Source organism: Eucyclogobius newberryi, unplaced genomic scaffold (genome assembly GCF_026437365.1).
Source record: "Eucyclogobius newberryi isolate DKJ021-1_F unplaced genomic scaffold, fEucNew1.0.hap1 SCAF_18, whole genome shotgun sequence".
NCBI classification, from domain to species: domain Eukaryota; kingdom Metazoa; phylum Chordata; class Actinopteri; order Gobiiformes; family Gobiidae; genus Eucyclogobius; species Eucyclogobius newberryi.
The window spans coordinates 5,121,382-5,140,303 of record NW_027315812.1 but is presented as its reverse complement, the minus strand read 5'-3'; the positions used below and the strand labels follow the sequence as shown (position 1 = coordinate 5,140,303).

General features: G+C 53.3%; 1 protein-coding gene across 1 annotated transcript in view; it reads right to left on the bottom strand.

Moving 5' to 3' along the window:
• The window catches only part of LOC140364925 (CD5 antigen-like), an 82,923-nt gene extending 64,712 nt beyond the window's left edge, over positions 1-18,211 (bottom strand). The window contains exon 1 of the mRNA XM_072451304.1: positions 18,122-18,211. Within this exon, the coding sequence (XP_072307405.1) occupies positions 18,122-18,211 (90 nt within the window). The remainder of the gene's footprint in view (positions 1-18,121) is intronic.
• Positions 18,212-18,922: the final 711 nt, after the last annotated feature.

The following is an 18,922-nucleotide window of genomic DNA, read 5'->3' as shown; positions in this document are numbered from 1 at the left end:
AAAGTATCTATCCCCGCGTATTCAAGTATGTGACGCCAACAGTACATGTGTAAAAGTATCTATCCCCGCGTATTCAAGCACGTGACGCCAACAGTACGTGTGTAAAAGTATCTATCCCCGCGTATTCAAGTATGTGACGCCAACAGACCAAGTCACATGGAATTGGAATTGAATAATTGCTAAAAAAAAATATTTGTTTGTGTTTTTATCGTCCATTAAGCGTGATCTTGAGGCATCTCACGTTTAAGAACTATCATAATAATGTGTGCGCTGAAAACCATGCATTACTTTTCCATCAGTCGCATCAGGAATCGAGTTAGAGCTCCATCCACTGGCAACGGACGGAATTACAAAGAGAAGATAAACATACCTAGCTTCTTTTTGAAATGCTCACGACGAGCCTGACGATGATTGACAGACTTTAAAAACAGCGGGGGACACCTCTGGATCGCTCGCTGAAACGGGCTGTTTTTTGAGGCTCAGAGGGCGAGGACCATGTGTTTTCCATGAATAAACGACGTTAGAACAGGGTTAAAAGAGAGAGAAAGTGGAGCGTGCAGACTCACGAAAGCCTCTGATGCACTTTGATCGAAAAATGTGTTATTTATGAAACATTTTACAGCGTTTGAATCATAAAAATAAGCGTATTTTCTTCATTCAGCACAAAAACTCCGGGCCCTGTCTCTAACGTCATTCATCATCATGTACAATCCGCCGCTCGTGATTCAGACAGAAACAAGCATTACCCATAATCCCCCTCCGCAGTGCAGACGCTCACCTACGCGGCCCCTGAGTGCAGCTTCGATCGCGCTCTCCCGCGGGGCCCGAACAGCGCCGGTAATCACGCCTCCTCCCGCTCGACCTTAAGTAAAGCTAAAGCTGCTGCTGCATTTCCCCAGATAAAGAGATCATTATTTTGTAGGTGTAAGTTATAGACATTACATATAAATTGTGTTTCAGCAGAAAACGCGGCGTGTTTCCGCGTGCGGGAGCTCATCGACTGTGCACAAAGGCGAGCAGAAACATCGCGGCGGCAGCAAAACGCAGGCCATGTTTAGAAGAAATGCACAAGTATAAGTTTGTGCTCTTGTGGGAAAGATAGCGACAGTACGGTTGTTCCATTTAATCTGCTCTTTTTGCTGCGATTATGAATCAACTTTAGGTGCATCGCTGCCACCTGCTGGTCCGGAGCTTACGTCACTGAATTATTTTGTCGTTAAGCCCTTAATTTATTCTTTTTTGCCCACGTTTAGATAAAAGGGAACTACCAAGCAGCTGCTATAAAGCCGCCAAACATAAAAAGAAAGACTATAACTCTTATTTTTTAGGTTGTTCTCCAAATTCACCTCAAAAAACACAAAAAAAACTCAAATTCAAAAGCATTTAAACCTTTTGCATGGATTCTGCCTGGACCTTTTTACTCTATTACGAGTATTTAAGTCTATGTTTTAGTTAAATTATCTTCTGAACAAGTATTTAAGTCTATGTTTTAGTTAATTTGTCTTCTGAACAAGTATTTAAGTCTATGTTTTAGTTAATTTGTCTTCTGAGCAAGTATTTAAGTCTATGTTTTAGTTAATTTGTCTTCTGAGCAAGTATTTAAGTCAATGTTTTAGTTAATTTGTCTTCTGAGCAAGTATTTAAGTCTATGTTTTAGTTAATTTGTCTTCTGAGCAAGTATTTAAGTCTATGTTTTAGTTAAATTGTCTTCTGAACAAGTATTTAAGTCTATGTTTTAGTTAAATTATCTTCTGGAATTGCCAAAACCAGCTTTATTCTCAATGTCGGACCGTTTATGGCCGTTTAAACGATGAAAATATGGTCAAGACTACAACAGGTGAAGTGTCTCGCCCAAATCGCTGACCCCTTGAGCCACCGTTGTGCTCAGTATGTTAATCGTGCTGTTTCCACGCAGCCTCGGCGACGGGGGAAACAAAAGGAGGCGGTCGAGTTCTGACCTTGATGCATAATTAGAAGCAGAATTATTAATATTTTTCAACACGCGCTGCGCTTTTGTTTCCGTTTGTTTGACCGCGGTGGACGAACAGAGCATTTCATTATCATTAAAATAAGTGTCAAACTGAAGGGTTAAATGTTCTACTTTTACCTGTTTGAATTCACTGGGGCATAACGTTTCACTGGAAAACGAGGACGAGAAGAACTGTTTAAAAATGCATAAAAACTCTGCTCGCTTTGTGCAACTCGGGGAGCGTTCGCCGTCCAGGAAATGTGAGGTCGTACTCTCGACTAAAAGTGCACGACCGCCTTCAGCCAAAGAGGGTCGTCTGAAAGTTTGGGTTTCTTTAAAAACGTGGCACTCTAAAGTTTAAGCTCCGAGGTTTTAACGAGGAGAAAGTGGACATGAATAAAACATGCACGTTTAGCGAGGAAGCGGTATTTTGGCAAAGTTCAGTTAGTTCAGCTAAAGTGCGGCTGAAGCGACGACCAACAGTGTTATTTTACCAAACTGAAAGGCTCCTGCCACATTAAAGTCTCGGGGGCGGGGCCAAAACAACAACAACAACAACAACAACAACAACAACAACAACAACAAGGTTTTGTACAATCTGCTCTGGGAAGTTTATGCATTTATGACAGGGACAAATCAGTCGGACGGTGATGAAACCAAGCGTGCAAAATGAAAGCGACGTTCAGATTTTACACGTCCAAGACTCAGTCGAAACGCTCTCGATTTCCATAGTTTGCAGCTGGAAAAGTCGGACTCTCCAAAGGACGTTTTGCGCCGAGGGAGTTTTGCGTTTGGGTTTAAGGAGGTTCCGGTTTGGGCCAATGTACTGAGCAGTCGATGTGTCTGAGGCTGAGTTTCCCCTGATTTTTCTCCCCCGTCGACTCAAAACGTGGCACGGAATGAGTCTGGCGACAGTTTATGGTCTTTAAAACGAGCAGAAAGAGTGTTTTTGACGCTCGGAGACGATTGTCCGACAAGGATTCATCAAACTAGCGTGACTGAAGCTAGAACAGAGTTAAGAGCTCAGAAAAGAGGAGAGGATTCCAAGGAAAGAGAAATCCACTGTTAGTCCTTTTTCCTCTATTCTTCTTTTTATATCTTCTCTTTTTTAAATTTGTATAATGTATAACAACAAAAAGATAAAATGAACAGAGAGAGAGCGAAAACAATAGGCAAAAATCCAAACCAAAATTGCCTCCCGGTGCCACAGTTTATCAACGACCTCGACCTGCATCTGTCGTTTGTCGAGTCATTTCTGAACATCTCCAAACGCAGTCGTCTGAATCTGTCCTTGGTCAAATTGTTCTCTCAAAGCCACACACAAAACCGGCTCATTCTGTTCGCGAGTTGCAGAGATTGAAAAGACATTCGAGGTTGAAAAGTTCACCAAATCGTTCTTGTTTGTTTTGTTTATTTTTTATCGAGGACACGTCTTTGTAGCAAACCACGGCCGGAATTTCACTCTGAATAACGGGCACTTTGACCTGGTGTTATTAAAAAAACGTGACAGAACTCTCTCCTGCCAGAGGGGAGTGGCCTCCTGCCTGAGGGGAGTGGCCTCCTGCCTGAAGGGAGTGGCCTCCTGCCTGAGGGGATTGGCCTCCTGCCTGAGGGGAGCGGCCTCCTGCCTGAGGGGAGCGGCCTCCTGCCTGAGGGGAGTGGCCTCCTGCCTGAAGGGAGTGGCCTCCTGCCTGAGGGGAGTGGCCTCCTGCCTGAGGGGATTGGCCTCCTGCCTGAGGGGAGCGGCCTCCTGCCTGAGGGGAGCGGCCTCCTGCCTGAGGGGAGTGGCCTCCTGCCTGAGGGGATTGGCCTCCTGCCTGAGGGGATTGGCCTCCTGCCTGAGGGGAGCGGCCTCCTGCCTGAGGGGAGCGGCCTCCTGCCTGAGGGGAGTGGCCTCCTGCCTGAAGGGAGCGGCCTCCTGCCTGAGGGGAGTGGCCTCCTGCCTGAGGGGATTGGCCTCCTGCCTGAGGGGAGCGGCCTCCTGCCTGAGGGGAGCGGCCTCCTGCCTGAGGGGAGTGGCCTCCTGCCTGAGGGGAGCGGCCTCCTGCCTGAGGGGAGCGGCCTCCTGCCTGAGGGGAGTGGCCTCCTGCCTGAGGGGAGTGGCCTCCTGCCTGAGGGGAGCGGCCTCCTGCCTGAGGGGAGTGGCCTCCTGCCTGAGGGGATTGGCCTCCTGCCTGAGGGGAGAGGCCTCCTGCCTGAGGGGAGTGGCCTCCTGTCTGAGGGGAGCGGCCTCCTGCCTGAGGGGAGTGGCCTCCTGCCTAAAGGGAGCGGCCTCCTGCCTGAGGGGAGCGGCCTCCTGCCTGAGGGGAGCGGCCTCCTGTCTGAGGGGAGTGGCCTCCTGTCTGAGGGGAGTGGCCTCCTGCCTGAGGGGAGTGGCCTCCTGTCTGAGGGGAGTGGCCTCCTGCCTGAGGGGAGTGGCCTCCTGCCACCCTCCCATGGAGGAGGTGATGGCGGAGTTGATGGAGGAGGAGGTGATGGAGGAGAAGGTGATGGAGGAGGTGCTAGAGGAGGTGATGGAGGAGGTGATGGAGGAGGTGATGGAGGAGGCGATAGAGGAGGTGATGGAGGAGGTGATGGAGGAGGTGATGGAGGAAGAGGTGATGGAGGAGGAGGTGATGGAGGAGGAGGTGATGGAGGAGGTGCTAGAGGAGGTGATGGAGGAAGAGGTGATGGAGGAGGAGGTGATGAAGGAGGTGATGGAGGAGGTGATGAAGGAGTCGATAGAGGAGGTGATGGAGGAGGTGATGGAGGAGGTGATAGAGGAGGTGATGGAGGAGGTGATGGAGGAGGTGATAGAGGAGGTGATAGAGGAGGTGATGGAGGAGGTGATAGAGGAGGTGATGGAGGAGGTGATGGAGGAGGAGGTGATGGAGGAGGTGATGGAGGAGGTGATGGAGGAGGTGATAGAGGAGGTGATGGAGGAGGTGATGGTGGAGGTGATGGAGGAGGTGATGGAGGAGGAGGTGATGGAGGAGGTGATGGAGGAGGTGATGGAGGAGGTGATAGAGGAGGTGATGGAGGAGGTGATGGAGGAGGTGATGGAGGAGGTGATAGAGGAGGTGATGGTGGAGGTGATGGAGGAGGTGATAGAGGAGGTGATGGTGGAGGTGATGGAGGAGGTGATGGAGGAGGTGATGGAGGAGGAGGTGATGGAGGAGGTGATAGAGGAGGTGGAGGAGAAGGTGATGGAGGAGGTGATAGAGGAGGTGATGGTGGAGGTGATGGAGAAGGTGATGGAGGAGGTGATGGTGGAGGTGATGGAGGAGGTGATAGAGGAGGTGATCGAGGAGGTGATGGAGGAGGAGGTGATGGAGGAGGTGATGGAGGAGGTGATGGTGGAGGTGATGGAGGAGGTGATAGAGGAGGTGATGGAGGAGGTGATGGAGGAGGTGGTGGAGGAGGTGATAGAGGAGGTGATGGAGGAGGAGGTGATGGAGGAGGTGATAGAGGAGGTGATGGAGGAGGAGGTGATGGAGGAGGTGATAGAGGAGGTGATGGTGGAGGTGATGGAGGAGGTGATAGAGGAGGTGATGGAGGAGGTGATGGAGGAGGTGATGGTGGAGGTGATGGAGGAGGTGATAGAGGAGGTGATGGAGGAGGTGATGGAGGAGGAGGTGATGGAGGAGGTGATGGAGGAGGTGATGGAGGAGGTGATGGTGGAGGTGATGGAGGAGGTGATAGAGGAGGTGATGGAGGAGGTGATGGAGGAGGAGGTGATGAAGGAGGTGATGGAGGAGGTGATGGAGGAGGTGATAGAGGAGGTGATGGAGGAGGTGATGGAGGAGGTGATGGAGGAGGTGATAGAGGAGGTGATGGTGGAGGTGATGGAGGAGGTGATAGAGGAGGTGATGGTGGAGGTGATGGAGGAGGTGATGGAGGAGGTGATGGAGGAGGAGGTGATGGAGGAGGTGATAGAGGAGGTGGAGGAGAAGGTGATGGAGGAGGTGATAGAGGAGGTGATGGTGGAGGTGATGGAGAAGGTGATGGAGGAGGTGATGGTGGAGGTGATGGAGGAGGTGATAGAGGAGGTGATCGAGGAGGTGATGGAGGAGGAGGTGATGGAGGAGGTGATGGAGGAGGTGATGGTGGAGGTGATGGAGGAGGTGATAGAGGAGGTGATGGAGGAGGTGATGGAGGAGGTGGTGGAGGAGGTGATAGAGGAGGTGATGGAGGAGGTGATGGAGGAGGAGGTGATGGAGGAGGTGATAGAGGAGGTGATGGAGGAGGAGGTGATGGAGGAGGTGATAGAGGAGGTGATGGTGGAGGTGATGGAGGAGGTGATAGAGGAGGTGATGGAGGAGGTGATGGAGGAGGTGATGGTGGAGGTGATGGAGGAGGTGATAGAGGAGGTGATGGAGGAGGTGATGGAGGAGGTGATAGAGGAGGTGATGGTGGAGGTGATGGAGAAGGTGATGGAGGAGGTGATGGTGGAGGTGATGGAGGAGGTGATAGAGGAGGTGATCGAGGAGGTGATGGAGGAGGAGGTGATGGAGGAGGTTATGGAGGAGGTGATGGTGGAGGTGATGGAGGAGGTGATAGAGGAGGTGATGGAGGAGGTGATGGAGGAGGTGGTGGAGGAGGTGATAGAGGAGGTGATGGAGGAGGTGATGGAGGAGGAGGTGATGGAGGAGGTGATAGAGGAGGTGATGGAGGAGGAGGTGATGGAGGAGGTGATAGAGGAGGTGATGGTGGAGGTGATGGAGGAGGTGATAGAGGAGGTGATGGAGGAGGTGATGGAGGAGGTGATGGTGGAGGTGATGGAGGAGGTGATAGAGGAGGTGATGGAGGAGGTGATGGAGGAGGAGGTGATGGAGGAGGTGATGGAGGAGGTGATGGAGGAGGTGATGGTGGAGGTGATGGAGGAGGTGATAGAGGAGGTGATGGAGGAGGTGATGGAGGAGGAGGTGATGAAGGAGGTGACGGTGGAGGTGATGGAGGAGGTGATGGAGGAGGAGGTGATGGAGGAGGTGATAGAGGAGGTGATAGAGGAGGTGATGGAGGAGGTGATGGTGGAGGTGATGGAGGAGGTGATGGAGGAGGTGATGGAGGAGGTGATGGAGGAGGCGATAGAGGAGGTGATGGAGGAAGTGATGGAGGAGGAGGTGATGGAGGAGGTGATGGAGGAGGTGATGGAGGAGGTGATGGTGGAGGTGATGGAGGAGGTGATAGAGGAGGTGATGGAGGAGGTGATGGAGGAGGAGGTGATGGAGGAGGTGACGGTGGAGGTGATGGAGGAGGTGATGGAGGAGGAGGTGATAGAGGAGGTGATGGAGGAGGTGATGGAGGAGGTGATGGAGGAGGTGATGGAGGAGGCGATAGAGGAGGTGATGGAGGAAGTGATGGAGGAGGAGGTGATGGAGGAGGTGATGGAGGAGGTGATGGAGGAGGTGATGGAGGAAGAGGTGATGGAGGAGGAGGTGATGGAGGAGGAGGTGATGGAGGAGTTGCTAGAGGAGGTGATGGAGGAAGAGGTGATGGAGGAGGAGGTGATGAAGGAGGTGATGGAGGAGGTGATGGTGGAGGTGATGGTGGAGGTGATGGAGGAGGTGATGAAGGAGGTGATAGAGGAGGTGATGGAGGAGGTGATGGAGGAGGTGATAGAGGAGGTGATGGAGGAGGTGATAGAGGAGGTGATGGAGGAGGTGATGGAGGAGGAGGTGATGGAGGAGGTGATGGAGGAGGTGATGGAGGAGGTGATAGAGGAGGTGATGGAGGAGGTGATGGTGGAGGTGATGGAGGAGGTGATGGAGGAGGAGGTGATGGAGGAGGTGATGGAGGAGGTGATAGAGGAGGTGATGGAGGAGGTGATGGAGGAGGTGATGGAGGAGGAGGTGATGGAGGAGGTGATAGAGGAGGTGGAGGAGAAGGTGATGGAGGAGGTGATAGAGGAGGTGGTGGAGGAGGTGATAGAGGAGGTGATGGAGGAGGTGATGGTGGAGGTGATGGAGGAGGTGATGGAGGAGGAGGTGATGGAGGAGGTGATGGAGGAGGTGATAGAGGAGGTGATCGAGGAGGTGATGGAGGAGGAGGTGATGGAGGAGGTGATGGAGGAGGTGATGGTGGAGGTGATGGAGGAGGTGATAGAGGAGGTGATGGAGGAGGTGATGGAGGAGGTGGTGGAGGAGGTGATAGAGGAGGTGATGGAGGAGGTGATGGAGGAGGAGGTGATGGAGGAGGTGATAGAGGAGGTGATGGAGGAGGAGGTGATGGAGGAGGTGATAGAGGAGGTGATGGTGGAGGTGATGGAGGAGGTGATAGAGGAGGTGATGGAGGAGGTGATGGAGGAGGTGATGGTGGAGGTGATGGAGGAGGTGATAGAGGAGGTGATGGAGGAGGTGATGGAGGAGGAGGTGATGGAGGAGGTGATGGAGGAGGTGATGGAGGAGGTGATGGTGGAGGTGATGGAGGAGGTGATAGAGGAGGTGATGGAGGAGGTGATGGAGGAGGAGGTGATGAAGGAGGTGACGGTGGAGGTGATGGAGGAGGTGATGGAGGAGGAGGTGATGGAGGAGGTGATAGAGGAGGTGATAGAGGAGGTGATGGAGGAGGTGATGGTGGAGGTGATGGTGGAGGTGATGGAGGAGGTGATGGAGGAGGTGATGGAGGAGGTGATGGAGGAGGCGATAGAGGAGGTGATGGAGGAGGTGATGGAGGAGGAGGTGATGGAGGAGGTGACGGTGGAGGTGATGGAGGAGGTGATGGAGGAGGAGGTGATGGAGGAGGTGATAGAGGAGGTGATAGAGGAGGTGATGGAGGAGGTGATGGTGGAGGTGATGGAGGAGGTGATGGAGGAGGTGATGGAGGAGGCGATAGAGGAGGTGATGGAGGAAGTGATGGAGGAGGAGGTGATGGAGGAGGTGATGGAGGAGGTGATGGAGGAGGTGATGGAGGAAGAGGTGATGGAGGAGGAGGTGATGGAGGAGGTGCTAGAGGAGGTGATGGAGGAAGAGGTGATGGAGGAGGAGGTGATGAAGGAGGTGATGGAGGAGGTGATGGTGGAGGTGATGGTGGAGGTGATGGAGGAGGTGATGGAGGAGGTGATAGAGGAGGTGATGGAGGAGGTGATAGAGGAGGTGATGGAGGAGGTGATAGAGGAGGTGATGGAGGAGGTGATGGAGGAGGAGGTGATGGAGGAGGTGATGGAGGAGGTGATGGAGGAGGTGATAGAGGAGGTGATGGAGGAGGTGATGGAGGAGGTGATAGAGGAGGTGATGGAGGAGGTGATGGTGGAGGTGATGGAGGAGGTGATAGAGGAGGTGATGGAGGAGGTGATGGAGGAGGTGATAGAGGAGGTGATGGAGGAGGTGATAGAGGAGGTGATGGAGGAGGTGATAGAGGAGGTGATGGAGGAGGTGATGGAGGAGGTGATGGAGGAGGAGGTGATGGAGGAGGTGATGGAGGAGGTGATAGAGGAGGTGATGGAGGAGGTGATGGAGGAGGTGATAGAGGAGGTGATGGAGGAGGTGATGGTGGAGGTGATGGAGGAGGTGATAGAGGAGGTGATGGAGGAAGTGATGGAGGAGGTGGTGGAGGAGGTGATAGAGGAGGTGATGGAGGAGGTGATGGAGGAGGTGATGGTGGAGGTGATGGAGGAGGTGATAGAGGAGGTGATGGAGGAGGTGATGGAGGAGGAGGTGATGGAGGAGGTGATGGAGGAGGTGATGGAGGAGGTGATGGTGGAGGTGATGGAGGAGGTGATAGAGGAGGTGATGGAGGAGGTGATGGAGGAGGAGGTGATGAAGGAGGTGACGGTGGAGGTGATGGAGGAGGTGATGGAGGAGGAGGTGATGGAGGAGGTGATAGAGGAGGTGATAGAGGAGGTGATGGAGGAGGTGATGGTGGAGGTGATGGAGGAGGTGATGGAGGAGGTGATGGAGGAGGTGATGGAGGAGGTGATGGAGGAGGCGATAGAGGAGGTGATGGAGGAAGTGATGGAGGAGGAGGTGATGGAGGAGGTGATGGAGGAGGTGATGGAGGAGGTGATGGTGGAGGTGATGGAGGAGGTGATAGAGGAGGTGATGGAGGAGGTGATGGAGGAGGAGGTGATGGAGGAGGTGACGGTGGAGGTGATGGAGGAGGTGATGGAGGAGGAGGTGATGGAGGAGGTGATAGAGGAGGTGATAGAGGAGGTGATGGAGGAGGTGATGGTGGAGGTGATGGAGGAGGTGATGGAGGAGGTGATGGAGGAGGCGATAGAGGAGGTGATGGAGGAAGTGATGGAGGAGGAGGTGATGGAGGAGGTGATGGAGGAGGTGATGGAGGAGGTGATGGAGGAAGAGGTGATGGAGGAGGAGGTGATGGAGGAGGAGGTGATGGAGGAGGTGCTAGAGGAGGTGATGGAGGAAGAGGTGATGGAGGAGGAGGTGATGAAGGAGGTGATGGAGGAGGTGATGGTGGAGGTGATGGTGGAGGTGATGGAGGAGGTGATGGAGGAGGTGATAGAGGAGGTGATGGAGGAGGTGATAGAGGAGGTGATGGAGGAGGTGATAGAGGAGGTGATGGAGGAGGTGATGGAGGAGGAGGTGATGGAGGAGGTGATGGAGGAGGTGATGGAGGAGGTGATAGAGGAGGTGATGGAGGAGGTGATGGTGGAGGTGATGGAGGAGGTGATGGAGGAGGAGGTGATGGAGGAGGTGATGGAGGAGGTGATAGAGGAGGTGATGGAGGAGGTGATGGAGGAGGTGATAGAGGAGGTGATGGTGGAGGTGATGGAGGAGGTGATGGAGGAGGTGATGGAGGAGGTGATGGAGGAGGAGGTGATGGAGGAGGTGATAGAGGAGGTGATGGAGGAGGAGGTGATGGAGGAGGTGATAGAGGAGGTGGTGGAGGAGGTGATAGAGGAGGTGATGGAGGAGGTGATGGTGGAGGTGATGGAGGAGGTGATGGAGGAGGTGATGGAGGAGGTGATAGAGGAGGTGATGGAGGAGGTGATGGAGGAGGTGATGGAGGAGGTGATCGAGGAGGTGATGGTGGAGGTGATGGAGGAGGTGATGGAGGAGGTGATGGAGGAGGTGATGGAGGAGGTGATAGAGGAGGTGATGGAGGAGGAGGTGATGGAGGAGGTGATAGAGGAGGTGATGGTGGAGGTGATGGAGGAGGTGATAGAGGAGGTGATGGAGGAGGTGATGGAGGAGGTGATGGTGGAGGTGATGGAGGAGGTGATAGAGGAGGTGATGGAGGAGGTGATGGAGGAGGTGATGGTGGAGGTGATGGAGGAGGTGATAGAGGAGGTGATGGAGGAGGTGATGGAGGAGGAGGTGATGGAGGAGGTGATGGAGGAGGTGATGGTGGAGGTGATGGAGGAGGTTATAGAGGAGGTGATGGAGGAGGTGATGGAGGAGCAGGTGATGGAGGAGGTGACGGTGGAGGTGATGGAGGAGGTGATGGAGGAGGAGGTGATGGAGGAGGTGATAGAGGAGGTGAAAGAGGAGGTGATGGAGGAGGTGATGGTGGAGGTGATGGAGGAGGTGATGGAGGAGGTGATGGAGGAGGTGATGGAGGAGGCGATAGAGGAGGTGATGGAGGAAGTGATGGAGGAGGAGGTGATGGAGGAGGTGATGGAGGAGGTGATGGTGGAGGTGATGGAGGAGGTGATAGAGGAGGTGATGGAGGAGGTGATGGAGGAGGAGGTGATGGAGGAGGTGACGGTGGAGGTGATGGAGGAGGTGATGGAGGAGGTGATGGTGGAGGTGATGGAGGAGGTGATGGAGGAGGTGATGGAGGAGGTGATGGAGGAGGCGATAGAGGAGGTGATGGAGGAGGTGATGGTGGAGGTGATGGAGGAGGTGATGGAGGAGGTGATGGAGGAGGTGATGGAGGAGGTGATGGAGGAGGCGATAGAGGAGGTGATGGAGGAAGTGATGGAGGAGGAGGTGATGGAGGAGGTGATGGAGGAGGTGATGGAGGAGGTGATGGAGGAAGATGTGATGGAGGAGGAGGTGATGGAGGAGGAGGTGATGGAGGAGGTGCTGGAGGAGGTGATGGAGGAGGAGGTGATGAAGGAGGTGATGGAGGAGGTGATGGTGGAGGTGATGGTGGAGGTGATGGAGGAGGTGATGGAGGAGGTGATAGAGGAGGTGATGGAGGAGGTGATGGAGGAGGTGATAGAGGAGGTGATGGAGGAGGTGATAGAGGAGGTGATGGAGGAGGTGATGGAGGAGGAGGTGATGGAGGAGGTGATGGAGGAGGTGATGGAGGAGGTGATAGAGGAGGTGATGGAGGAGGTGATGGTGGAGGTGATGGAGGAGGTGATGGAGGAGGAGGTGATGGAGGAGGTGATGGAGGAGGTGATAGAGGAGGTGATGGAGGAGGTGATGGAGGAGGTGATAGAGGAGGTGATGGTGGAGGTGATGGAGGAGGTGATGGAGGTGATGGAGGAGGTGATGGAGGAGGAGGTGATGGAGGAGGTGATAGAGGAGGTGGAGGAGAAGGTGATGGAGGAGGTGATAGAGGAGGTGATGGTGGAGGTGATAGAGGAGGTGATGGAGGAGGTGATGGTGGAGGTGATGGAGGAGGTGATGGAGGAGGAGGTGATGGAGGAGGTGATGGAGGAGGTGATAGAGGAGGTGATGGAGGAGGTGATGGAGGAGGTGATAGAGGAGGTGATGGTGGAGGTGATGGAGGAGGTGATGGAGGAGGTGATGGAGGAGGTGATGGAGGAGGTGATAGAGGAGGTGATGGAGGAGGTGATAGAGGAGGTGATGGAGGAGGTGATGGAGGAGGAGGTGATGGAGGAGGTGATGGAGGAGGTGATGGAGGAGGTGATAGAGGAGGTGATGGAGGAGGAGGTGATGGAGGAGGTGATAGAGGAGGTGATGGAGGAGGAGGTGATGGAGGAGGTGATGGAGGAGGTGATGGTGGAGGTGATGGTGGAGGTGATGGAGGAGGTGATGGAGGAGGTGATAGAGGAGGTGATGGAGGAGGTGATAGAGGAGGTGATGGAGGAGGTGATAGAGGAGGTGATGGAGGAGGTGAAAGAGGAGGTGATGGAGGAGGTGATGGTGGAGGTGATGGAGGAGGTGATGGAGGAGGTGATGGAGGAGGTGATGGAGGAGGCGATAGAGGAGGTGATGGAGGAAGTGATGGAGGAGGAGGTGATGGAGGAGGTGATGGAGGAGGTGATGGTGGAGGTGATGGAGGAGGTGATAGAGGAGGTGATGGAGGAGGTGATGGAGGAGGAGGTGATGGAGGAGGTGACGGTGGAGGTGATGGAGGAGGTGATGGAGGAGGTGATGGTGGAGGTGATGGAGGAGGTGATGGAGGAGGTGATAGAGGAGGTGATGGAGGAGGTGATGGAGGAGGTGATAGAGGAGGTGATGGAGGAGGTGATAGAGGAGGTGATGGAGGAGGTGATGGAGGAGGAGGTGATGGAGGAGGTGATGGAGGAGGTGATGGAGGAGGTGATAGAGGAGGTGATGGAGGAGGTGATGGTGGAGGTGATGGAGGAGGTGATGGAGGAGGAGGTGATGGAGGAGGTGATAGAGGAGGTGATGGAGGAGGTGATGGAGGAGGTGATAGAGGAGGTGATGGTGGAGGTGATGGAGGAGGTGATGGAGGTGATGGAGGAGGTGATGGAGGAGGAGGTGATGGAGGAGGTGATAGAGGAGGTGGAGGAGAAGGTGATGGAGGAGGTGATAGAGGAGGTGATGGTGGAGGTGATAGAGGAGGTGATGGAGGAGGTGATGGTGGAGGTGATGGAGGAGGTGATGGAGGAGGAGGTGATGGAGGAGGTGATGGAGGAGGTGATAGAGGAGGTGATGGAGGAGGTGATGGAGGAGGTGATAGAGGAGGTGATGGTGGAGGTGATGGAGGAGGTGATGGAGGAGGTGATGGAGGAGGTGATGGAGGAGGTGATAGAGGAGGTGATGGAGGAGGTGATAGAGGAGGTGATGGAGGAGGTGATGGAGGAGGAGGTGATGGAGGAGGTGATGGAGGAGGTGATGGAGGAGGTGATAGAGGAGGTGATGGAGGAGGAGGTGATGGAGGAGGTGATAGAGGAGGTGATGGAGGAGGAGGTGATGGAGGAGGTGATGGAGGAGGTGATGGTGGAGGTGATGGTGGAGGTGATGGAGGAGGTGATGGAGGAGGTGATAGAGGAGGTGATGGAGGAGGTGATAGAGGAGGTGATGGAGGAGGTGATAGAGGAGGTGATGGAGGAGGTGATGGAGGAGGAGGTGATGGAGGAGGTGATGGAGGAGGTGATGGAGGAGGTGATAGAGGAGGTGATGGAGGAGGTGATGGTGGAGGTGATGGAGGAGGTGATGGAGGAGGAGGTGATGGAGGAGGTGATGGAGGAGGTGATAGAGGAGGTGATGGAGGAGGTGATGGAGGAGGTGATAGAGGAGGTGATGGTGGAGGTGATGGAGGAGGTGATGGAGGAGGTGATGGAGGAGGTGATGGAGGAGGAGGTGATGGAGGAGGTGATAGAGGAGGTGGTGGAGGAGGTGATAGAGGAGGTGATGGAGGAGGTGATGGTGGAGGTGATGGAGGAGGTGATGGAGGAGGTGATAGAGGAGGTGATGGAGGAGGTGATGGAGGAGGAGGTGATGGAGGAGGTGATGGAGGAGGTGATGGAGGAGGTGATAGAGGAGGTGATGGAGGAGGTGATGGTGGAGGTGGTGATGGAGGAGGTGATGGAGGAGGTGATGGAGGAGGTGATGGAGGAGGTGATGGTGGAGGTGATGGAGGAGGTGATAGAGGAGGTGATCGAGGAGGTGATGGAGGAGGAGGTGATGGAGGAGGTGATGGAGGAGGTGATGGTGGAGGTGATGGAGGAGGTGGTGATGGAGGAGGTGATGGAGGAGGTGATGGAGGAGGTGATGGAGGAGGTGATGGTGGAGGTGATGGAGGAGGTGATAGAGGAGGTGATCGAGGAGGTGATGGAGGAGGAGGTGATGGAGGAGGTGATGGAGGAGGTGATGGTGGAGGTGATGGAGGAGGTGATAGAGGAGGTGATGGAGGAGGTGATGGAGGAGGTGGTGATGGAGGAGGTGATGGAGGAGGTGATGGAGGAGGTGATAGAGGAGATGATGGAGGAGGTGATGGAGGAGGTGATGGAGGAGGTGATCGAGGAGGTGATGGTGGAGGTGATGGAGGAGGTGATGGAGGAGGTGATGGAGGAGGTGATGGAGGAGGAGGTGATGGAGGAGGTGATAGAGGAGGTGATGGAGGAGGTGATGGCGGAGGAGGTGATGGAGGAGGTGATAGAGGAGGTGATGGTGGAGGTGATGGAGGAGGTGATGGAGGAGGTGATGGTGGAGGTGATGGAGGAGGTGATAGAGGAGGTGATGGAGGAGGTGATGGAGGAGGAGGTGATGGAGGAGGTGATGGAGGAGGTGATGGAGGAGGTGATGGTGGAGGTGATAGAGGAGGTGATGGAGGAGGTGATGGAGGAGGTGATGGAGGAGGAGGTGATGGAGGAGGTGAAAGAGGAGGTGATGGAGGAGGTGATGGAGGAGGAGGTGATGGGGGAGGTGATAGAGGATGTGATGGTGGAGGTGATGGAGGAGGTGATGGAGGAGGTGATGGTGGAGGTGATGGAGGAGGTGATAGAGGAGGTGATGGAGGAGGAGGTGATGGAGGAGGTGATGGAGGAGGTGATGGAGGAGGTGATGGTGGAGGTGATGGAGGAGGTGATAGCGGAGGTGATGGAGGAGGTGATGGTGGAGGTGATGGAGGAGGTGATGGAGGAGGTGATGGAGGAGGTGATGGAGGAGGAGGTGATGGAGGAGGTGATAGAGGAGGTGATGGAGGAGGTGATGGAGGAGGAGGTGATGGAGGAGGTGATGGTGGAGGTGATGGTGGAGGTGATGGAGGAGGTGATGGTGGAGGTGATGGAGGAGGTGATGGAGGAGGTGATGGTGGAGGTGATGGAGGAGGTGATAGAGGAGGTGATGGAGGAGGTGATGGTGGAGGTGATGGAGGAGGTGATAGAGGAGGTGATGGAGGAGGTGATGGAGGAGGTGATGGAGGAGGTGATAGAGGAGGTGATGGAGGAGGTGATGGTGGAGGTGATGGAGGAGGTGATAGAGGAGGTGATGGAGGAGGTGATGGTGGAGGTGATGGAGGAGGTGATGGAGGAGGTGATGGAGGAGGTGATAGAGGAGGTGATGGAGGAGGTGATGGAGGAGAAGGTGATGGAGGGGGTGATGGTGGAGGTGATGGAGGAGGTGATGGAGGAGGTGATGGAGGAGGTGATGGTGGAGGTGATGGAGGAGGTGATGGAGGAGGTGATGGAGGAGGAGGTGATGGAGGAGGTGATGGTGGAGGTGATGGAGGAGGTGATGGAGGAGGTGATGGAGGAGGTGATGGAGGAGGAGGTGATGGAGGAGGTGATGGTGGAGGTGATGGAGGACTTGATGGAGGAGGTGATAGAGGAGGTGATGGAGGAGGTGATGGTGGAGGTGATGGAGGAGGTGATAGAGGAGGTGATGGAGGAGGTGATGGAGGAGGAGGTGATGGAGGAGGTGATGGTGGAGGTGATGGAGGAGGTGATGGAGGAGGAGGTGATGGAGGAGGTGATGGTGGAGGTGATGGAGGAGGTGATGGAGGAGGAGGTGATGGAGGATGTGATGGAGGAGGTTATAGAGGAGGTGATGGAGGACTTGATGGAGGAGGTGATGGAGGAGGTGATAGAGGAGGTGATGGAGGAGGTGATGGAGGAGGTGATGGAGGAGGTGATAGAGGAGGTGATGGAGGAGGTGATGGAGGAGGAGGTGATGGAGGAGGTGATGGTGGAGGTGATGGAGGAGGAGGTGATGGAGGAGGAGGTGATGGAGGAGGTGATGGAGGAGGTGATGGTGGAGGTGATGGAGGAGGTGATGGAGGAGGAGGTGATGGAGGAGGTGATGGAGGAGGTGATGGAGGAGGAGGTGATGGAGGAGGTGATGGAGGAGGTGATGGTGGAGGTGATGGAGGAGGTGATGGTGGAGGTGATGGAGGAGGTGATAGAGGAGGTGATGGAGGAGGAGGTGATGGAGGAGGTGATGGTGGAGGTGATGGAGGAGGTGATAGAGGAGGTGATGGAGGAGGAGGTGATGGAGGAGGTGATGGAGGAGGTGATGGAGGAGGTGATGGAGGAGGAGGTGATGGAGGAGGTGATGGAGGAGGTGATAGAGGAGGTGATGGTGGAGGTGATGGAGGAGGAGGTGATGGAGGAGGTGATAGAGGAGGTGATGGAGGAGGTGATGGAGGAGGTGATGGAGGAGGTGATGGAGGAGGTGATGGAGGAGGAGGTGATGGAGGTGATGGAGGAGGTGATAGAGGAGGTGATGGAGGAGGAGGTGATGGAGGAGGTGATGGAGGAGGTGTTGGAGGAGGAGGTGATGGAGGTAAAAAGAAGAAATCATATATTATGTATGATTATTACAGTGTATCTATATAGTACTTTTCCACCTTCAAGGCGCTCAAAACACATTTCCTCTAGCGCCCCCTGTGTGTGGTGCATGTTGTTCCAGCGTCTCCCATCCAAGCATGAACCTTTTTCTGAGCTTCTGAGATCTGACGAGATCGGACATCGACAAGCAGAAAAGGTGAAATAATAAAAGGTGAAATAATAAAAGGTGAAATAATAAAAGGTGAAATAATAAAAGGTGAAATAATAAAAGGTGAAATAATAAAAGGTGAAATAATAAAAGGTGAAATAATAAAAGGTTAAATTGTACATATATAGGTTGTTTCATTGTTTTATGTTGCACCGATTCTCCAAAGCAAGTTCCCATGTTTGTGAATTCTGTTCAGCGACAATGGCAATAAACCTTTTCTGAATCTGAAAAAAATTAAAATAATAATAATGAAAAAAGCAATAGAAACTACACAATATTAATACTTTTATCATATTAAAAGACACAATTCTCACGCCGAGTCAAACGCCAGAGAGTAAAAGGAAGAGAGTTCCGACATTCGGCGAGAGCGACTTGTAAACCAATCAGAGAGCTCCATTTAGTTCCCTTTAGTTTTATTCAAAGCTTTTGTTCATCTACACACTTTGAAAAACTCTTTTGATAAAACTGGTTCTTTATTCTTTATTTATGAAGACTCTTTTAATGACGCTTTTACGTGGCTCCTGTCCTTGATCAAAGCCACAAAGCGTTCACGAGTCGCTGAAAATGAAAGCGACATTTCACCAACACCCGTTTTCTCTCTCGTTCTCACCAAGGACAAACACAGATGTAAAAGCACGGCTTCTTCGTGGTTTGTTCGGGAACACGGGTGCGTTTGCCTGGGTCGTGTGGGCGTCGCCATTACGAAAGCCAACGGGAAACGCGCTGTTGATGAAGGAAAAATCCACAAACATCGAACTTTGTCGTGGCTCCACAAGCTCGTCCAAACGTCCCCTCAACCGACGACGATCGCGACTTTGGGGATAAAAAAGGGCCAAACCTGTCACGGTATTCACGAAATAGACGCAGCGTTCAATAGATAATGGCTTATTTATGATATACACTTTTTTTTTTTTCCTTCCGTAGGACAAGAGCGTCACTTCTAAGACTCATTATAAGAGCAAGACTGTTTAATTCTGCTCTTTATATTTCATTTTTAACAATATTGTAAATTTAGAGAAGGGTTTGCTGGGGTTATTATGGACTGTTGGTCGTTGGGTCAGTGGCGTAACGTCGTTTTAATATAATTGTCTCGAATCGTACGTCGACATTATGATTGTGACCCATTCATTGAACCACTTTTAGTCGTTGAACTTTGTGACAGTTTTTGTTTCATGTGGGCCGGCCCAGTGATGACAGAGATATGAACCATAAAGTACGCCCCGCCAGTTATAATGTCACTTCCTGTTTGTAATTGATGACATCACATGAGGAAATTACCCATCAAACACTGGGACAAAACTCATCTAATGTCCCACTTTACTTCATTTTGACAAATAAAGATAAATGAGAGTGACTTTATTTTGTTGAATTAAAGTTTAGAGTCAAAAAAGATGTTTATTTTGTGCGAATT